Here is a 21,081-nt window from a genome sequence, read left to right on the forward strand (position 1 = left end):
CATCAACTGTTAGCATGTTGGCTTCTAGAAGGGGCAGAAAGGACCGTGCTCCCCCTAATTCAAATCCTAGTCTCAACTCTGCTACTAATTCTACTTAGGTGACCTCAAAGACATTAGCTTTGTCATTTAAGTGTCCTTGAGCAGGTCACTTAACTCCCTTAGGTTTTAGTTTTGTAAACAAGGGATACCATGAGCTCACTGAGGTGCCCAGTGTGCAGAGAGATGTGAAAGTGTTTTGGAAATTGCAAAGGGGAGAGGTAGTTGTAGAGTGTAGGAGTCTGCTGGACACAATGCCATCAGTGGCCCGGCAGAAGGGCTCTAAGTGCCCTGGACATAGAAACGGAGTTCCTGTGCGTGGGCTGAAAGGCCGGTGTGGGGCTTCACTAGGACCATCTCCCTCCCTGCAACACCGCCTGAATGGTAATGAGTTCTACCGCCATGGAATTCCCAATCTTCCAGGATGGAGGCAGTTGAGCTAAGAGTATCCATGCTGTCGACAGAGGCCTGAGTTTGGGCTGGCAAAGGATAGAAACAAATGTACAAATGAAATACTGTGACTGTGGCTGCATGCGGTATTTAACCTCGCTAATTCAGGGACAGGTGTGCAGCCTGGAGACTCTGGTTGGTACTTGGGCACAGCTGACCTTGATCAAAAAAAAATGTCACTTCCCTCTCACGGCGGCCTGAATTAAGCAGATCATTAGAAACAGACCCTTCCAGGCCTTTGCTCTAATGGCTCCGGCTGCGGCTTTCATCACTCACCAGGTTTTACAGGCAGGAGTGATGGGGCTTTTTCCAAATCAGTGGTGCACGCTACAGGACAGGGGTGATTTTTCATGAAATAAATGGAGGCTTAGGTGGCTGAACCAGAAGGGAGCTTGTGGTCCCAGCCCACGATCCTATAATAATTTAGGACTTTGTGTAGTTATGTGTCATTCTAATGGAGAAGATGGGATTCCTGAGTGTCCAGCCCTCCAAAGGTCAGCCACAGTTGGAGGATAAGGTCAGGGTCTGAGAAATGTAGGAAAGTTTTGCGATTTCTTGAGAAAACTGTGTGACATATCTGTCACAGTGACTGTTGGCAGGGATTAGATAATATCTGGTGACAGAGAAAAAAGTCACCATGCTCTTTTCGGTGGATTTGAAGCTTCCAGAACTGAATAGGACCTGTTGTCACTTGGTTTTTCCTGTAAATACGACTTCTGTTTAGTTTGGTGTTGATAGCTGTGTATGTTGGCTGAGAGAGTTAATTAACTTAGGTCAGGGTGATAAAGTCTGGTATGGTTTTATTGGGCATCACAGGCCACCTGAGGCCAGAGTGTGTCCTCAGCACAAAATGTTGTGCCAGCAGCTGAAAAGGGCAGTGTACTGAGTCTTCTTAGGTGTGTTTTCAGAGGATGATAAGCATGTGTGAGACAGCCCTGGGGGTGCTTCCCAGCATGTGGGGAGCAGGCTGGGGTGCAGCAGAGGGGCCCTCACCCACCCCGCCAGGTCTCATGCATCACATGCACAGCTGCATCCCGCATGGTCCCTCCTGTTTAGAACAGGCAAATGCTACAGCTCTACCCTCCCTGCCAGGGTAGGTGAATGCACAGAGAAGGGTGCTGTGTCTCTCTCCATCTCCCTTTGCAGCTCTGATTTTTCTAAATTTCTTCTGAGTGGGAAGATTCATCAGTTCATGCTGAAGCATGGTACTCTCCAGGGAGATCCAGAAAGCCCTGAAGATGTCTTTCTGCAAATGTTTAGCTTTGGGGGCCCTGGAGAAAAGCCAGTGGATTGCCGGGAGGCAAAATAGTTTCTAATACAAGACTAGATTTTTTTGTATCCAGCAGGGGCAGCTGCATTTTTCCTGACCCCTTTTTCAGCCCTGCTTCTAAGTTATCCATCTCTTCAGCCAGCTTCAAGTCCCCATCAAAGAACTGGGTCCCCAGAGGGAGAACAGGGACAACACAGCCTGAGATTCCCTACGACTCACCTAGTTAGATTCATAAGGGGTCCTGGCACCTGAGCTCCTTTGAAGCAACTCCGGCTGCAGGAAAGCGGCTGCCTCATGCCGGCAGCTCCTCTCTTCATGCTGGCAGCACCCCTCTCACCTTTGCCTTCCTTAATGGTTTTGAAGTTCCCAGGCCTCTGTTTTAACATAGAAATGGCCTTTAGGGGCAGATCTGCCTAAAGAAACATAGCGTCCCCTGTGAGGTGGTTGGAACTTTGGAAGACTCCCTCCACAGCCTAGTGCACTGCCCAGGAAGTGAGCAACTGGCCCCATCATTTACCCAAATGCCTTGGGCAGGGCTGGCAAAGCTGCCTCTGCAGGTAATTACACACTTTAATGTGGAGTGTGGTGGGATAATCATAGCTCACTGCAGCCTCAAACCCCCCTGGGCTCAAGCCATCCTCCCATCTCAGCCTCCCAAGTAGCTGGGACTACAGGGGTATGCCCCACCATGCCTGGCTGTTTTTTTATTTTTATTTTTTTAGAGATGGGGTCTTGCTGTGTTGCTCAGGCTGGTCTCAAGCTCCTGGCCTCAAGCAATCCTCCTGCCTCAGCCTCTCAAAATGCTGGGATTACAGGCCTGAGCCACGGTGCCTGGCCTGTGTCTTATCTTAGTTCCATGCCATCTGCAGGTATTTCTCAGCCTCTGTTCTATGTGCATGCAGCATCACTGGGCATGATGCAAGAGCAATAGAAGGTACGGTCTCTCTCATGGAGCTTAGAACTCACTGGAGATGCAAAAGTCCTCCCCAAACCTCAGTTTTCTCATCTGTAAAGTGGGAATAAGAATATTAAGCCTGGCCAGGTGTGGTGGCACATGCCTGTAATCCCAGCACTTTGGGCAGCCAAGGTGGGCAGATGACCTGAGGTAAGGAGTTCATGACCAGCCTGGCCAACCAACATGGTGAAACCCCGTCTCTACTAAAAATACAAAAATTAGCCAGACGTGGTGGTGCATGCCCATAATCCCAGCTACTTGGGAGGCTGAGACAGGAGAATCACTCGAACTCAGGAGACAGGGGTTGCAATGAGGCGAGATTATGCCACTGCACTCCAGCCTGGGTGACAGAGTAAGACTGCTTCTCAAAAAAAAAAAAAAAAAAAAAAGAATACTAAGCCAATCAGAAAAGACCACATATTTTAAGATTCCTTGTCTGAAATGTTCAGAATAGACAAATTCATGAGACAGAAAGCGGAGTAGTGGTTGCCGAGGGCTGGGGGAGAGGGAGATAGGGGTAACTGCTGATAGGCACAGGGTTTCTTTCTGAGGTGATGAAAATGTTTTAAACTTTGATTGTGGACAACTCTGTAAATATACTGAAAACCACTGAACTGTGTTAAAAGACAAAATTACAGCAACTTTAATTTACAGATCTAATTGGCTTGTGTTAGTGATCCTAGACTCCGGCAACATGTCATTCTGTAAACTAGAACGGGTGCTCCGATGAGCTGAGCAGAGGAGGCTGCTTTATAGGCAGAAAAGAGCTGGAGAAGGCAGAAACAGGGAACAATAAGCAAATTGGTTGTTTCAAACTTCCTTCCATCATAGAGGTAAAACAAAGGAGACCTTTTTTTTTGAGTCTTGCTCTGATGCCAGACTGGAGTGCAGTGACGTGATCTCCGCTCACTGCAACCTCTGCCTACCAGGTTCAAGCAATTCCCCTGCCTCAGCCTCCTGAGTAGCTGGAACTACAGGTGCATGCCACCACACCCGGCTGATATTTTGTATTTTAGTAGAGATGGGGTTTCACCATGTTGGCCAGGATGGTCTCGATCTCCTGACCTTGTGACCCACCTGCCTTGACCTCCCAAAGTGCTAGGATTACAGGCATGAGCCACCACATCCAGCCAGGGACTTCTTTATTACGGCAGCTGAGGACAAACAGGCCACTTCTGACTGGTTGCCGCACGTCTCTTGATGTTTGGAAAGCTGCCCTATTTCAAAGTTCAGCCGGATGGCGACGTAGCACCTAGCACGGGGGACGCCATGCTGGTTTGGTCTAGTCTGTCAGGGCCTCATCCAAACAGTGCCCTCTCGTGAATTTTATTTAACAACTGTATCCTTTAAAGGGGCCAATTTTATGGTGTATTAATTATATCTCAATAAAGCTGCCATTTTTTAAAAAGCCACATTAAAAACAACAAAGAAGAATACTGTCCATAGAAGCCTACAGGACTTTGCTGTTTACAGAACACGTCCCATGAGTGATCTTGTTATACTCGGTCACCTTCACAAAGCTGGGGGAGGTGCTGCCACTGCACTCCTTTAAAGATAAGTCTAGAGTTTCATTATTCGTGCAAGCCAAATCCAGATATCCAAATCCCCACTCCCAGCTCCAAGCCTACTGATGTTCAACCACCCCACAAGGAGCCCCCCAAGCTGCCTCCTAGCCTAGAGGCTAGACACCAACGGGGCTCTCAGGGTTCATGACGGATGGAAAAGGCAAGGGAAAAAAATCGACAACTAAAGGCATTAGACGAAAATTCCAAATAGAATGTAGCTGGTCAGGCAGTCCCAACCTGCCTGGGAGTCTGAAAGGGTGGGGACCAGTAGGAAGATTATGGTCGTAACCCCTCACTGGGTTGATTTGTTACTGAGTTGCCAGGAGAAATCCAGGGTAAAGGGTTGTAAAGCAGTGTGTGCTCTTGTGCTGGGAGAAAGAAGGCACAGGTTAGTGTAGGGGACCTGGGAACAGGACAGAGCCCTATCAGTGTGTGTGCAAGCTTCATCTCAAACCAGGTATAACAGGAACAGCCCCGCCCACCACCAATTGCTTTGTAAGATTCAGAAAAGTGGCTGGGCGTGGTGGCTCACGCTTGTAATCCCAGCACTTTGGGAGGCTGAGGCAGGTGGATCACGAGGTCAGGAGTTCGAGACCAGCCTGGGCAACATTGTGAAACCCCATCTCTACTAAAAATACAAAAAAAATTTAGCCAGGTGTGGTGGCGCGTGCCTGTGGTCCCAGCTACTGGGGAGACTGAGGAGGAGAATCACTTGGACCCGGGAGGCAGCAGTTGGAGTGAGCTGGGATTGTGCCACTGCACTCCAGCATGGGTGACAGTGAGACTCCGTCTCAAAAAAAAAAAAAAAGGATTAAAGAAAGAACGTGTCCTCAGTGGTTCTCAAGCCTGGCTGCACATCGAAGTCACCTGGGAGCTTTAGAAAATTTCTGATCCCTGGACCCACTCGGAGACTGATTGAATTAGTCAGGGGCCTGGCTGCAGCAGCTGAGTGTTAAAAGCCCCCAGTGATTCTCATGTGCAGCCCAGCTTAAGAACTGTCACTCAGCCCAGACTGCATATGAGAATCCCCCCGTCCCCGGGGGAGCTTTCAGAAATACCCGTGCATAGGCCTGCTCCAGCCCACTTCAGCCAGAGGCTCTGGGATGGAGCCCCCGCCAGGCGGAATGGACGTGCCACAGGGCTGAGAAAGTTGGTGTGAGGGGGTCAGCAGGCCTTTCCCTTCCCTGCAGTGCCACTGCGGCTGTGTTCACAGCCCGTCCGCCCCCTCCTGCTCCGTCCCACTTACTCAAGAGCCAGGCCCTGTCCCGATCTGCTTGCCTGCTATACAGTTTCAAGTTGCCCCCTCTGTAACTTAGAGCTGACCCTCCAGACTCAGCCTTACTTCCCCTTTAATAAGCCAGCAACTGACTCACTTGCAAAATGTAATGTGATGTGGGGCCCACAGCTCTCCCCGTTATGCCACCAACTGGTGTGTATAGGCTGTCCCTCAGTAGCTCTCGCTGTGAAATTTGCAGGCTGACAGGCTATGCACGTATGTGTGCATGTGTTGGGGTGGTGAGTGCAGGAGCTGAGTGGGAATCAGGGGTGAGCTCAGGTCCCTGATCCACACTCCAGGAACCTTGAATCCTCCCATGGTAAGTCTTCCTGCACTCTTGAGGAAGATTTGTAATACTTTTTGCTAATACCCTATCCCTTCTCCCCCACCCCAGATTCCATTTTCCCAGCCTGCCTCCCACACTCAGCACCAGCCGAGCGCCTGGCCCCCAGGAGTTGCCCAGTAAACAGTTGCTGAGTGATTGAACCATTCTTCTCTGCAGCTAGACCTGAGTCCAACCTGAGTCACCCCTGGCTGCTCTCTCCATTCTAGGGGAGGTTGTGGCTGTGCTTGGCAGGGCCTCAATAAGGAATTGGGCATGGATTTTGCAGGGGGCTTTGGTGAAGAAAGTTCTACCTAGATATTTTAAAGATAGAGATGAAAGGAAAGACCCATTCATCATTCCAGAGATATGCTGCCGTCTTGTTGAGCAGGGATGTGAATTTACTGGTCTCCTTGGCACAGACTGGTTGGCCACGACCTGGCTGGTAACACTGAACTGAGGGATCCCACCACACTCATGGAGCCCACCCCGCCTTCCTGGCAGAAGGATTTTTCCAGCCTGAAGGATCTGTCAGTACAGGGTCCAGCCAAAATCGGGGAGCCTGCCTTAGTTTCAGAAGCAGGTGCAGTGGGGAGAAGGGGCTTGCCCCAGGTCGGTGGTGGAGGCTGTTCTCTTTGAATCTTCAGAGGCCATTGATGTGGTGTTTGGAGCGCCCACGCTGGCCACTGGCCTGAGTTCCTTAGACACAGCCTGCGCAGACAAAGACAGGGCTCGGGCCCCTGAAGGAGGCCCCCAGCACCGCCGGGTGGCGTGCAGGCCTTGTGATGCCCTCACCAAGTGAGCCAGTGGCTTTTAACAGCCAACCTCAGTTTCAAGCTCCCTTGCAGATTTTGCTTTCTCCCCTTCACAGGGATAGGAAGTCTGATCAGGAGCGGAGCCATTGTCAGGGGCCTTGGCGAGGAATAGCAGCAGGTCGCCCTGGTTACAGTCTGACCTGAGGATGTGAGGAGGACCCAGCCAGGCTCCCATCTGAGCCCCTACTCAGGAAACCTCTTCATGCCTGAAGCCAGCTAATGTCTCCCAAATTGAAGCACTCAGGACCAAGGCATAAATGTTCCTTTTTGCCCTGAAGTACAGGGATGGCTCATGTGGCTTAATTATACTGTTCAAAAGCGAGTGAGCTAAGAGAGGAAACTGCAGAAGATAGGCCTGTACCTGGTGATCAAGTGTAATCAGTTTCCAATGTAGAAAGATTTCAGGCATTTACCCAGGTGCTTGGGGGAGGGGACACAGCAATCTATGGACTTCCTTCTCCTTCCCCTTATTTTTCTGATTCAGAAACCAGTCATCACGGAATCTATGGGGACTGGCCACTTGCTCAGGAAGGATAAGGCAGGAGAGGGAGAACTGGTTTTGAAAATTATAGTCATGCCTGAGACAGGGCAGCTTTGGTGACTTCCAAGCAGCTGCTCCTTAGCAGCGAAGCTCAAAATCCCTCCTGAGTTTCCAGCCTGTGTTGTGGCCTGAGGGCAGCAGCCACATCTCCCCACTAGGTGCATTTTAATATGTTAAAAGGATGGCTCCAAGTAGTCACTGAAATTAATTGCACATTTAGGCTCATATAAAATCATTTTTATGCAGTAAGGGATTGGATCATGTAGATTTCCATTATAAAAAAAAATTGCTCCTGTGATTCACAAAAGCACAGAAATGATGGGAGCACTTCATAGCCAATATGTCTGCCTGGTGATCTGACAAGGTGGCCTTTTGGAATTTTGAAATTCAAATTATCTCTTTTAAATATTCTAAAAATAAAAGTATCAAACCCTGAAATAATAAATACTAGAATATGAATCAGAAATAATCAGAAATATAATTTTGCCTAGGGCAAGTAATAATTTTTTCCAGTTAAAAAGCAATACTTTACTTTTATTGGCATTGTATATGGAAAAAGTGGTCTGGTTAAGGGAAATTACAGGCTGTAAAATGTTTGTTATTTGCACTAGGAGATAATTTAAAGAACACCTTCTCATAGGTCATCAGACTTACTTTAAAGGCAAACCAAGTCCTAAAGTTCTAATTCGAGAAAGCTGGAAGGGAACCTTAAAGATGATCCAACCCCCTGTTTTGTGACCAGAGGGGAATGGATTGGCCAGGAGGCTCCTGGTCAGCATGGAGCACTCAGACCCATGACTCCCTAGAAAGCAAAGAACAATTGGATTCATGTCTCTCATGTCAGTCTGCCCAGTTCCAGCCCCACCTGAGCCCTTGATAGATATTAAAGGTAGGATTCACATCATGGAATAAACATTTTTCTACTAGTGATTTTTTTAAAATAAAACTTTATTGGGATGTAATTTACATACCATAACATTTCCCCTTTTAGATGGAAATAATAGATACTGGGAACTCCAAAAGCAGGGGGCGTGGGTTGAAAAATTACCTACTGGGTCTATTGTTCAGTTGTAATCAGTTTTCAGTGTTTTACATTCCTACCAGCCCTGTAATGCACGATGGACATTCATTTGGGAAATGAATACCCTAGAAGCCTAATCCCCACCATTACATGTGTAATACCCATGTAATTAACAAGCACATGTACCCCAAATTAAAAAAAAAAATCCACTTTTAAAGTATATCATTCACGGGTTTTCAGTATATTCACAGAGTATACAACCATCACCACAATCCAAATGTGTAACATTTCCATCACCCCCTTAACCCCACTCAAAGAAATCACAGACCTACTAGCAGTCACTCCCATTACCCACTTCCAGGCTCTGACAACCATTCATCGGCTTTCAGTCTTTATAGATTTGCATATGTTGGATGTTTCATAGAAAAGGAATATGTGCCCTTTTGAATCTGACTTCTTTCACTCACCAGATTCATCCATGCTTCAATTCATTCATGTTGTAGAACGTATTAGTACTTCATTCCTTTTCATAGCCAAGTAATATTCCACTTTATGGCTATGCTACATTTTATTGATGTACATTTGAGTTGTTTGCCCTTTTTGGCTGTTACGAATAATGCGCCATGAGCACTTGTTTACAAAGTTATTGTGTAGATACACGTTTTCAGTTTCCTTAGATATATACCTAGTAGAATTGCTAGGTCATATGGGAATTCTATGTTTAACCTTTTGAGGAGCTGCCAGGCCATTTTCCAAAGTGGCTGCACCATTTGATATTCCCACCAGCCATGTATGAGGGTTCACTTTCTCCACACCCTAACACCTGTTATTTTCTTTTTATGTAAGCCTTCCTCATGAGTGTTATTCGTACTGAGTGTTAATCTTGTGGCACCTTCAGTAGATTGAAATGATCTCCTTGTTCTCTGTCTTCGCCTCTGGATCATGACCTCCCAGAGGACTGAGTGTGTCATAAAATCCCCTGTCTCTAGCAGTACATGTGTATTGAGTTCGATCAAATGCTGCTAAATCCATGGCTTGTCATCATTTATACATGCGGCCAACTTTGACTCTCAACTGTGTCAGTTCTGTGCTAGAGACTGTTACATTATACAAAGAGGGATAAACCGTGGCCCGTCTTCAAATAAATAGGTTCGACTACTAGGGTATTTACGGGACCGAGTGTAGGTGAAGAAAAGGAAATTTCAGTGACATAGTAGGAGGCATTTAAGAAATACTGGACATTTTCAATTAATTTGGCAAAATGAAAAATAATAGATATGTTTCCTTGGTTGTGGCTGTGATGGGTAGAGACAGTGGAGCTGAGCCTCACTCACACGTGTGAAAGCTTGTCTCCTCCAGAAGTAGAAGAGAGCCTTCCAGTTCCTGAGGCCCTGTCCAGGGCTCAGCTCCTGCCAGGTGGTAGGCAGAGGCTTCCTCAAGCCCTGTGTCCCTCTGCTGGGTTCAGAGAATACTCCTAGGCCTGGTTCTATCAGCATACTCCATGTACACAGGTGCAGAATGCTTTCCCCTGCCACCCGAGAGTACACCTCAGCCAGGACCTTGTTCAGGGCTTTCTCAGGCCGAGATACATGATCCAGGAAAGCTGAGATCAAGAAAAATGAATTCCATGCTGGGCACGGTGGCTTGTGCCTACAGTCCCAGCTAATCAGGAGGCTGAGGTGGGAGGATCACCTGAGCCCTGGAGTTCAAGGCTGCAGTGAGCTAAGATTGTGCCACCACACTCCAGCCTGGGTGACAAAGGGCCCTGTCTCTTAAAAAGAAAAAAAAAAAGAAAGGAGGGAGAAATTAATTCCCTGCCTGATGAAGAACTGGTCTGTGGTTCACAGAGGATCTCGAACATTTCCCCTTCTGTGCCTTTCCTCGTCCTGTTGCCACTGCCTGGAATGTCTGTTTTAATTAACTCCCGTCCCAGTCAGGATGGCCATATACTTCATCCAAACTAGGGCACTTTGAAAGTGAAAGAGGATCATGCCAGGACCGTCCAGGGCAAACCAAGGCTGCTTCCACTCCATGCTTCAGTTCTCTCCTCTGGGGAAGGCGCTGTTCCCCTACTTCCCACTGCCATCCTCCCTAAGCAGACCTGCCCTCCGCCGAGCCCGCCACACGTTAGGGACCATTCCACCTCCTGTTTTGTCGTTGGGTTACCTGTCTCATCCTCCTCACTGTATCATGGACTTCTCAAAATCAGGGACCAATTCAAGGGGCTTGGTATTCGGGAGGTGCTTATGAAATTCTCATGAGATTGAGGAATTCCTACAGACTGAAAGTCAAAGGTAAAGCTGGGTCATGTGTGAGGCCTCATCTAGGTACCAAGGGCCTTGGGAAAGATGTCACGAAGGCATTTCCTCCAGCACTGCTTACCTTTTCTTCTACCCCTGACCCTCCTGCACAAAGCTCAGCATGTTGATATCCCGGAAAACATGTATAGACAAACATATTTAGAGTTCCAGGTGTCCAGAACCTTCCAGGAATTCTTGCCAGTACAGGTAGCAAAATACCTTTCATCCAGCTTTGTGGGGAGCATCTCCAAACAGTGAATTTATTTGGAGTTCAGAAACTTGACTTTCTGATTCATTTCTAATTCAAATCCTTCCCAGATTGATATCTTCCCATTAAGACCCTTCACTATGATAGTCCCAGTGAGGATGGCCACATACTTTATCCAAACTAGGGCACTTTGAAATATTCTTGAGCTGACATTTTCCCCTTCTGTTTTCCAGGATCAGTACAAGTTCTGCTACGAGGTGGCCCTGGAATACTTGAATTCTGGCTGATGGCGTAAACAGCTCTGCAAACAATCCCTTTCGTACCACAAAGCCAAGACGTTCCGTGGTATTTGTGCAGAAGAGATGAAGACTTCTCAATATGCTTATTTTGCTTTGCATAATTGGCTCTTTTTAAGAGCCCAAGAAAGTGTTTCTAAAACTGCTTGCACTGCCTGATCCCAGTAATGCTGCTGCCTGACAGAAACACACACACAGCCACAGTCACCAAAGCCCGTACTCCTCGCCACCGGCTTCCTAGAGCAGCGTAGACATCTGGTAAACTGAAGAGCACAACTTTATTCTTATGAAGGAATTTGTACCTTTGGAGTATTATTTTGTGGCCCGTGATCCTTCGTGATTGTTCCAGCTGAGTGTATGTTTTTGTTCTGTGGAGAATGCTACCTGGCATTATGATAATATATTATTTTAGGTAATATTTGTACTTTAACATGTTGCATAATATATGCTTATGTAGCTTTCCAGGACTAACCGATAAATGTGTAATGAACAAAGAGATGTTGTATGAGTCATCGTTTCTATCAGATTTGTATTGTTTCCAAGGGAAAAGCTTGGGGGAGGACTCGGTTCACAAAATGCAAAACGCTACGATCAGATTCATGGACCCAGAGCTTTTCCATTTGTTTATATTGTATATATTTTTGATTTCATCAAATTATTTATTCATTAAAAGAAATTTTTGTGAAGCACAGTGAGTGACAATCATTTTTCTTAAGGCCTGGAAACTATTTTCTGTATGATGTTACTTTCTGTGAATTCTCAATAAATGATGACCCGTAAGCAGTCGTGGCGTGTTCCTGGTGTCCCAGCGCATGGGCGGTGGAGGCCGCACCCGTCACACCAGTGCACCGAGGGAGAGCGTGCGCTGGGACCTGTTTGCGGGAGCAGGTAGAGGAGAGCTCTTTAAGAGCGCGTTCAACAGTGAGAGCACCGGGTCCGCGGAGGTGCCGAGGAGGCGCAGCCATGAGCCTGCCCGAGCAAGAATCCTGACCTGGCGGGGCAGCTGGGCCAGGGGCCATGGCGGGGACTTGCTGACTGAGGCAACTTCTTCCTGTTTCCGCTCAGTCTGTGGGGGATAGTTATCTGTCTTCTCCGTGTCTCAGGCCAACCTAAGACTGGCTGAGAAAACAGTTTTTTTTTTGTTTTGTTTTGTGTTTTTTTTTTTTTTTTTTTTTTTTTTAAGTAATTTTTTTTTTGAGACGGAGTTTCGCTCTTGATACCCAGGCTGGAGTGCAATGGCGCGATCTCGGCTCACCGCAACCTCCGCCTCCTGGGTTCAGGCAATTCTCCTGCCTCAGCCTCCTGAGTAGCTGGGATTACAGGCACACGCCACCGTGCCCAGCTAATTTTTTGTATTAGTAGAGACGGGGTTTCACCATGTTGACCAGGATGGTCTCGATCTCTTGACCTCGTGATCCACCCGCCTCGGCCTCCCAAAGTGCTGGGATTACAGGCTTGAGCCACCGCGCCCGGCCGAGAAAACAGTTTTTAAAGGGTTAGAGAATCAGAGTGCATTTAAGGACATGGAACTGAACAAGTTCCCGCTAGAAGGGAAAGATGGCTGAACGTGGAGAGATCACGCAGGGCGCCTGCGCCACGCCACCCGAGCTCTGGCCGCTAACCCAGGAGGCAGGTGCACTGCAGCCTCGCAGCTTGCATTTAGCTTGGGTTGTAGGCTGTGTTAATGATTACCAAGAGCTCTGTCAAACACCACTTGGGAGCCAGACACCGTGCAGAGCACCTTCCCATGTGGTAGCACGTGTTCCCAAAACACAATCCAGGTACGATAGGAAACCCACCTGACAGCTGAAGAAACTCCAGTTAGCAAAGACTGAATAAACTGTCCAAAGTCACACCGGCCAGCAAGTGCCGGAAGCCTCCAGAGCCCATGGGAGTTGGAGGGGCAGCACCCTCACTGCGGCAGAGGAGCAGAGTCCACTAGTGCCGAGACAGATACTGGCCTGCCACACTCCGTGGAAGTGGAGAGGCTTGAGGGCACTGTTCCTGCCTGCTCTGGGGATCTTGGTGGCCAAAGACTTACTTAAAGGGCAGACATTGCCCTCCCAGAGGACTGACCTGGACATATGCATGTTAGACCTTTACTACTTCACTGTACCCTGAGCAACCCATACACCCCGATTGGTGTCAGTTTCTCTAGAACCCTCCTTAAATTGGGTGGGTGGGACCCTGTCCTCCCCCAGGAAGTGCTGGCTACAGCAGAGCTTCAAGTCTGCACTCAGTGCCTCACATTCAGACTCCTCAGGAGAATGGCCCCTCACCCTCCCACCCAGTTCTCTTTGCTAAGCTCCTAAAAGATTAGAAGGCTGCTATTTTTGTCTGTCCCTCTTCAAAATGATTTCTCCAGGATATAGGAATAGAGATGAAGACATGGACCACTGCACCCTTTGTGAGTAAGTTGGGCCCTGACCAGGGGAGTGTGGTGAAGCCCTTGGCCCTCTGTGGTGGCAGCATGGCTCTGGGCTCCAGTCCCTCTGCCTGAGTGAAAAGAGCTCATGTGAGCATGGCGAGGAAGTGACCTGAGATGCATGAGTCTAATGACACAGCCCACTTCCCCGTCATTCCCTGCGTCGTAATACCCCGGCCTCACACAGGAGCCAGTTGTTGCTTCTAGACTTTTCAGTCTCTTGGATTTTTATCTTTCTTTCACTTATTTTGCCTCTTAGCAGAAACGGTAATAGAAGGAAAGGGACAGGCATTTTGTGCCTTTTTCTGATTTCCCACGAGGCCTCGCAGCATGGTTGAGACCTGTTATTTCCAATACACAGAGAAAGCCTCTGCCCCTCACAAGCAAGAGAAGCCACCCTCTTGGCTAAGAGTCCTTCTCTGTCTTCTTGCAGTGCTCTGGGTTGCCCTCTGTTGTGGCATCCGGAACCGACCCCACAGACACTTCAATGCCTGTGACTGAAGTCAGCTTCACAGCAGCACCTCATGATGCTTTTGTAACATGTCAGCACAGCAAGACTGAGCAGCGTTTCCAGAATTCCATTCTCTGTATGTTTTCAGATGGGGTGCGCCACAGGGGTCATTTGGTGCAAGACGTAGAGGCAGAAGGGAAGCAGCAACCCTGTTGTTTTTATGCTCAGAAGGTGGAGCAGCTGTGGGCCCAGTAGGTGAGTGACCATGGTGTGAGAACCTCCAACTCGCTCCAAAGGGCCCTCCCAGCCCCTGCTCACTGGGTTAAAACTCATGCCTGCATTTTTATGCTTTGTTAAGGTATCCTAGTGCCAGGACTGAAATGTGCATTAGTTATCTCATGCTGAATAACAAATTGCCCCAAAATTTGTAAACTTAATAATGAATACTTATTGTCTCACACCATTTCTGTGGGTCAGAAGTTCAGAACTGATTTAGTTGGATGATTCTGGCTCAAAGATCACTCATGAGGTGGCCATCAAAATGTTGGGTCATCTGAGAACTTGACTGGAGCTGGAAATAAACTTATAAGACAGATCACTCATGGGTCTGACAAAGTGCAACTGGCTGTTGATGGGAGGCCTCAGTTTCCCCCCATGTGGGCTGCTTCCACAGCTGCTTAACTGTCCCCACAGCATGATACTGGCTTCTCCCAGGGATTCAGAAAGGAACAAGACAGAAGCCACAATTCTTTTATGATCTAGCCTTGGGAATCATATACTGTCATTGCCACAATATCCTATAGTTTCAAAAGTCAGTCCTATTCATTATGGGAGGGGACTGAACAGGGGCACAAATACCAGGGCATGGGGATCATTAGAGCTATCTGGGAGGTTGGCCACCACCTACTGGCCAGCTTCAGACCTCCCACATCAGCCAGCACCTCAGCATCTGCAGGCTGGTTGGCCAGAGCATAGGAAGTCTCATCCCTGGAACATCTGGCCCACCAGTCAAGGCTCCTCCCATACACCATCCCATCTGTCCTGCTATACATTTCCATCCTACCACCTTCTGCTGCTGACACTGCTCCAAGTCATTTGTAGTATGCCCTAAGGAAACTTTATTCCATTTTAAACAAACTTGATTAACACAGGCTTGATTCATGAGCCTCTCTTTCCCTAAACTCCATGAAAAATGCCCCCTCTGAAACTTCCTCAGAGGCAAGTCATTCTTTCATATCTCAAACATTTAATCAATTTCAACAACCATCCTTATACTCCACTTGAGCTGATGGCCACACCCTGAAGTCTGTCATCTTGCAAATCCTGACCTCTGAACTCTTAAACATGCCAAATTCTGACTCCAACCTCTTCAACTGCTAGCTTTGTCTTTGCCTTATTCCCTTATTCTTGTTCCTTGTACTTATGAAAACCTCCAGTCCAATCCTGAGTGCTGCACCCTTTCTTATCTTTCCCACAGAACAGCCCAAGCCCCATGATGTATCACTTTAACCAGTTTCGCTAACACCCTCTCAATGCGCTTAACACTTCATACTTCTATCATATCCACTCTACAAATGGTTAATTTCAGAGAAACTCTTACAGGACTTTTAATCATAGACAAGCTAGGGTAACAAAAACCAATTTACCCTCCTAGGTCTAACAAATAACTGGGAAAAATCTATTTTTTAAAATGGTGTGCAAGATACTGGACATCAGGCAATGGAGGATAACAATCTCCAAGAAACAGGAAACAAATTAGATAACCCTAGAATTGCCCCAGCTTATGGCCTGAGAGAACTGCTAGAACATGGGTACAGAGAGGGGGGATCTAGGCAGAGCCATGTGGTTTCTCTTATTTGAGGAAATAAGGCTGAAAGTCAGAAAGGCCAAAGTGGCGAAGGTCTGCAGCACAGAGTATGAGACAAAGAGCTATGTAGAGAAAGAGTTCTAAAGATCTCTGTGTCCCCCTCAAATCTTTAGCTACATACTGATTACGACAAGCTTGTGAGGAAATTACAAAGAAAAAAAATACCCAAAAAGATTAGAAGGAACAATACTCAGAGTTCACACAGGGCAGAATAGTTCCTGTTTCCATTGGATAGGGCAACCATGTTTTTAACTCCATAGTGGGGCAAAATTATCTCTAGGCTAAGCACAATTGTGAGCCTGTCTAACAGCAATAACTGAGGGATCAAACTGTTTCCAAGTAACTTAACTGCACCTCAGAACAGAGTTCAAGAACATTTATAAGAATACAAAAATATCCAGCACCCAAGAAAGTAAAATTCACAACGTCTGGCATCCAATCCAAACTGACTAGGCACACAAAGAATCAGGAAAACATGACATATGATGAGGAGAAAATCAATACATGAAACTGACTCAGAAATAATACAAATGAATTAATAGACAAGCACATTAAAACAGTTATTTTAGCTATACTCCATCCAGATTATCAAAAAGAGGAAAGATTTAGCATGTATGGCAAAGACATGGAAAATTTTTTTAAAGACCCAAATTGAACTTTAAGAGATGAAGGCTACAAAGCCTGAGACAGAAAAATATACTAAATGGAATAAACAGCAGATTAGGTGCCAAAGAAAGAAAAATTAGCAAACTTGAAGACATTGATAAAACAATCTAAAATAAAACACAGAAAGACAATATTGGCAAAAAAAAAAAAAAAAAATGAAAACAGCATGAATGAACCATTGGAGTATCACTAAAGTTGGGGAGAAGGGGCAGAAAAAATAATTGATGAAATAATGTCCCAAATTTTCAAAACTGAGTGGAATTTATAAATCCACATGTCCAATAAGCTTAAAAAAAAAAAAAACCCTCAAGAAAAAGAAACATGAAGAAAACTACTAAGGTACATCATAATCAAATTGCTTATAACCAATGACAAGGAGAAAATCTTATAAGGAGCCAGAGAGGACTCACTGTGTGCAGAGAAAGATAAGAATGACAGCAGACTTCTTTTCAAACACATTGAAAGTAAGATAGTAGAACAACAATTTAAAGTTCTGAATGAATTTTTTAAATGTCAACCAACAATTCTATACCCAGAAACAATATTTTCCACAGTAAAAGTAAAATAAGGAAAATCTCCAGCATAAAAAAGTTGAAAGAATTCATCCCCAAAAGGCCCAAGATACAAGAAATAAAGGGAATTATCTCAAATAGAAATCTGCATTTATGCAAAGGAATGAAGAGCACTGGAAAGAGTAATTAAATGGATAAATATAAAATACTTTTTTCTCTCCACCTCCTGGCCCAGCAGGCATCTTCAGGATACACTAAGGCTGAGGAAAAGGGAGGTGGCAAAGGTCATGCTCCCTCTCCTCCAAGTGCCTGGCCAGATGGGAGGGAGTCATAATGTCTGGTAGCTACCATGCTGGGTCAGACTCCACTGAGACAAGTCCCTGCTCCTCACCCTCTTTGGTGACTTTTGCCTCCTTGTCCTTATCCTCTTCCCTATGGCCACCACTGTGGCAGCTTCAGCAGTGGTGCTGCTGTCTGGCAGGGTGGCCCAGGCCACCAGCTTGGACAGCCTTGGGGCCCAGTGTGGCCTGTGTTGGTGGTGCCAACTATGTCAGGCAGTGGTGGGGTAGGGTGTCCATGGGCCTGTCCCGGCTCAACTGTGTGTCCAGGCCCAGTGCTGGTATAGGAGGCAGCAGATTTAGCCTAGGCAGCAGTAGGAAGCAACCTCTCCCTGCCCCTTCCCTCTGCAACAGGCTCATCAACTCGTATAAGGGCAACAGCAATGACTTCCTATGCCCCATCTGCTTTGATATGATTGAAGAGGCATCCATGACAAAATGTGGCCACAGCTTTTGCTACAAGTATATTCATCATAGTTTGGATGACAATAATAGATGTACCAAGTGTAACTATATTGTGGACAATACTAATCATCTGTATCCTAATTTATTGGTCAATGAACTCATTCTCAAACAGAAACAAAGATCTGAAGAAAAAAGGTTCAAATTGGACCGCTCAGTGAGTAGTACCAGTGGCCATAAGTGGCGAATATTTCAATATTTGTGGGGAACTGACCAAGGTAACCTTGATTTGGCCAATGTCAACCTCACATTGGAGTTACTAGTGCAGAAGATGAAACAACTGGAAGCAGAATCACACAGAGCCCAACTAGAGTCTTATGGAATTCCTCAAGATTGCAAGAAGAAGTAAGAGCAACTGGGACAGTTTCAGGAGCTAAGAGTTTTGGAAGAGGATATTAAAAGAGTGGAAAAAATGAGTGACTTATATTCTCCTGTCAGTGAGGATAGCACAGTGCCTCAACTTGAAGCTCCTTCTGCATCACACAGTAGCATTATGGATTCCACAGAACATAGCCAGCATCCAGGTTTCAGTGGCAGTTCTTAGACAAGAAACAGCCTTGATATAACAGCACATTAGCATCAAAATGAAAATGGCCCACTGCTCATTTTGAAGACCTGTAGTAGTATTACTTTTGTACCAGGATGTCTCATATTTCTGATGACAGTTGAACTGCAAGCCAATTGGATGAACTTCAGAAATGCTTGTCCAAGATTATTCAATATAATTTAGTACAAACTTTAGCTACATTGTCATACCGTAGTGATCTCCATAATAATTCCAGCATAGTCTCTGGTATTGAATTTGACCAAGATTCTGACTATTTTGCAATTGCTGAGGTTACAATGAAGATTAAAGTCTATGAATATGGCACAGTCATCCAGGATACAGTGGATATTCATTACCCTGTGAATGAAATGACCTCAGTTCCAAAATCAGCTGTATCAGTCAGAGTAGTTACCATAAGAACCTGTTAGCTATCAGTGATTATGAAGGCATTGTTATCCTATGGGATGGATTCACGAGACAGAGGTCAAAGGTCTGTAACAGGAGCATGAAAAGAGGTGGAGTGTTTCATTTGATGGATCCTAAACTCCTGGCTTTGGGTTCTGATGATGTAGAAGTGAAGCTATGATCTACCACGGTAGACAACTCAGTGGCAAGCACTGAGGCAAAGGCTGATGTGTGCTGTGTTAAATTCAGCCCCTCTTCCAGACGCCATTTGGCTTTTGCCTGTTCAGATCACTGTGTCCACTACTGTGATCATCACGACACTAAGCAGCCAATTGTGGCCTTCAAAGGGCACAGAAAAGCAGTCTCTTATGCAAAGTTTGTGAGTGGTGAGGAAATTGTCTCTGCCTCAACACACACCCAGCTAACACTGTGGAATGCAGGAAACTCTACTGCCTACATTCCCTCAAGGGTCACAGCAATGAAAAAAACTTTGTAGGCCTTGCTTCCCATGGAGATTATATAGCTTGCAGAAGTGAGAACAACTCTCTCAACCTGTACTATAAAGGACTTTCTAAGACTTTGCTAACTTTTAACTTTGATACAGTCAAAAGTGTTCCGGACAAAGACGGAAAAGACGATACAGATGAATGTGTTAGTTCCGTGTGCTGGAGGGCACGACTAGATGGAGATTTCCATGTGCTGACTGCTGCTAACAGTGAGGGTACAATTATGGTGCTAGAATTGGTATGAAGGGTTTACTCAAGTAGAATTGTACTTGATCCTACTGAAATACATCTGCAGCTGACAATGAGAGAAGAAACAGAAAATATCATGTGATGTCTCTCCCCAAAGTCATCATAGGTTTTGGATTTGTTTTGAGTATGTTTTCTTTTTCTCTTTTTCCTCCTTTATGACCTTTGGGACACTGGGAATGCCTAGTGAACGCTCCAGCATCAGTGTACTCTCCACAGACATTGCTACCTAGTGTGTTATCTAATTTTTGTGACAGGGAAACACATTCTTTCAAATAAAAATAAATAACAAAAAAGTTATCGAGCCACGAAAAAATATATATAATACTTTTTTATTTATTTTTAAAAGATAATTTTTACATAAAAATAATATAGTGTGCAGGTTATAACATAATGCAGAAGTAAAAGATATAATAATGATAGCTGGGCAGGGAAAAATTGAAGTATTCTGCTCTAAGATTCTTCTACTATACATGAAGTATAATATCACTAGAAGGTAAGCAGTGATAAGTTTAAGATGTATACACATACCCTAGAGCAACCACTGTAATAACACAGCAAAGAGTTATGGTTACTAAGCCAACAAAAAAGATAAAATGGAATCTAAGAGCCTCAATTAATCCAAGAGAAGGCAGAAGAAGAGGGAAAAGGGAATAAAGAACAGATGGGACAAACAGAAAACAAACAGCAATATGGTAGATTTAAACTCAACTATATCAATAATCACATTAAAATGTAAATGGGCTAAACACCCCAATTAAAAGTCAGAGACTGTCAGATTGAATAAAAAGAAAGATCCAACTATATGCTACCTACCAGAAACCTACTTTAAACATTAAAAAAAAACAAATAGCAAATAAAGAAACCCATCCAACTGCTTTCTTCAATACACCAAGCTGCTGAGAGCAGCTAGGAAAAAATAACACAAATGAGCATATTATTGCTGCTATAAATTCATCTTTCCCTTTGCATTCCTCATGGCAAACAATCTAAGGCTTCTCCACACTCAAGCTACCTATGCTATAGCAATGGCATTATTCTCTACTCCACAGGAAAAATAAGCTGTTCACCCTCATACCCGTTATATTTCCACATCCATCCTCACCCCATTTTTGCCAAATTCAGAGAAACAGTAATCATTTCCCTCCTTCAAAAGACAGTCTGAAGAGCAAGAATTGTCTCTGAGCCCCCACAGGGACAGGAGGTGCAGGGTGTTTCCTCTCCCCTGTGGGATCTGTCTCACTGCCTCTGTATTTCACACCCCATTTACCCAGGAGCTTGATCAGGGAACCCGAGCATTTTCAGACAACCTCCTAATATCTCATAGATCCACTCTGATCTCTCTAATCCCACTGGCAGGGTGCTTCCAAGCCTCACTTATCTGGTCTCTACCTGACTGGCAAACTCTTCTCCTAGTATTTGATCCTGTTCCTCCAATCCACCCGCCAGTCTGCACCCAGACTGATCCTTTGGAAAGCCAAATGTGAGCCTGTCACTCATCCCTGCTTCCCACTCCTGCCTTCCCATCGCCTTTGAGATAAAGCTCTGGCTCTTCAGCCAGCCTCATATGGCCAGTCACCTCATCCCACTCCAGCCTCCCT

General features: G+C 45.8%; 1 protein-coding gene and 1 pseudogene across 8 annotated transcripts in view; both read left to right on the forward strand.

The window, feature by feature from the left end:
• Positions 1–11,746, forward strand: part of PTPRM (protein tyrosine phosphatase receptor type M) — an 849,557-nt gene extending 837,811 nt beyond the window's left edge. For all 8 annotated transcript variants that reach the window (XM_012446821.3, XM_012446813.3, XM_064379418.1 and 5 more), the window contains one exon: positions 10,993–11,746. In XM_012446821.3, coding sequence (XP_012302244.1) covers positions 10,993–11,046 — 54 coding nt within the window. In that variant the 3' untranslated portion in view covers positions 11,047–11,746. The remainder of the gene's footprint in view (positions 1–10,992) is intronic.
• Positions 11,747–17,309: 5,563 nt separating this feature from the next.
• LOC105713199 (E3 ubiquitin-protein ligase COP1-like) lies at positions 17,310–19,478 on the forward strand (annotated as a pseudogene).
• The last annotated feature ends 1,603 nt before the right edge of the window (positions 19,479–21,081 follow it).

Source organism: Aotus nancymaae, unplaced genomic scaffold (assembly GCF_030222135.1).
Source record: "Aotus nancymaae isolate 86718 unplaced genomic scaffold, 86718_ANA_hifiasm-v0.15.2.pri h1tg000020l, whole genome shotgun sequence".
NCBI lineage: Eukaryota > Metazoa > Chordata > Mammalia > Primates > Aotidae > Aotus > Aotus nancymaae.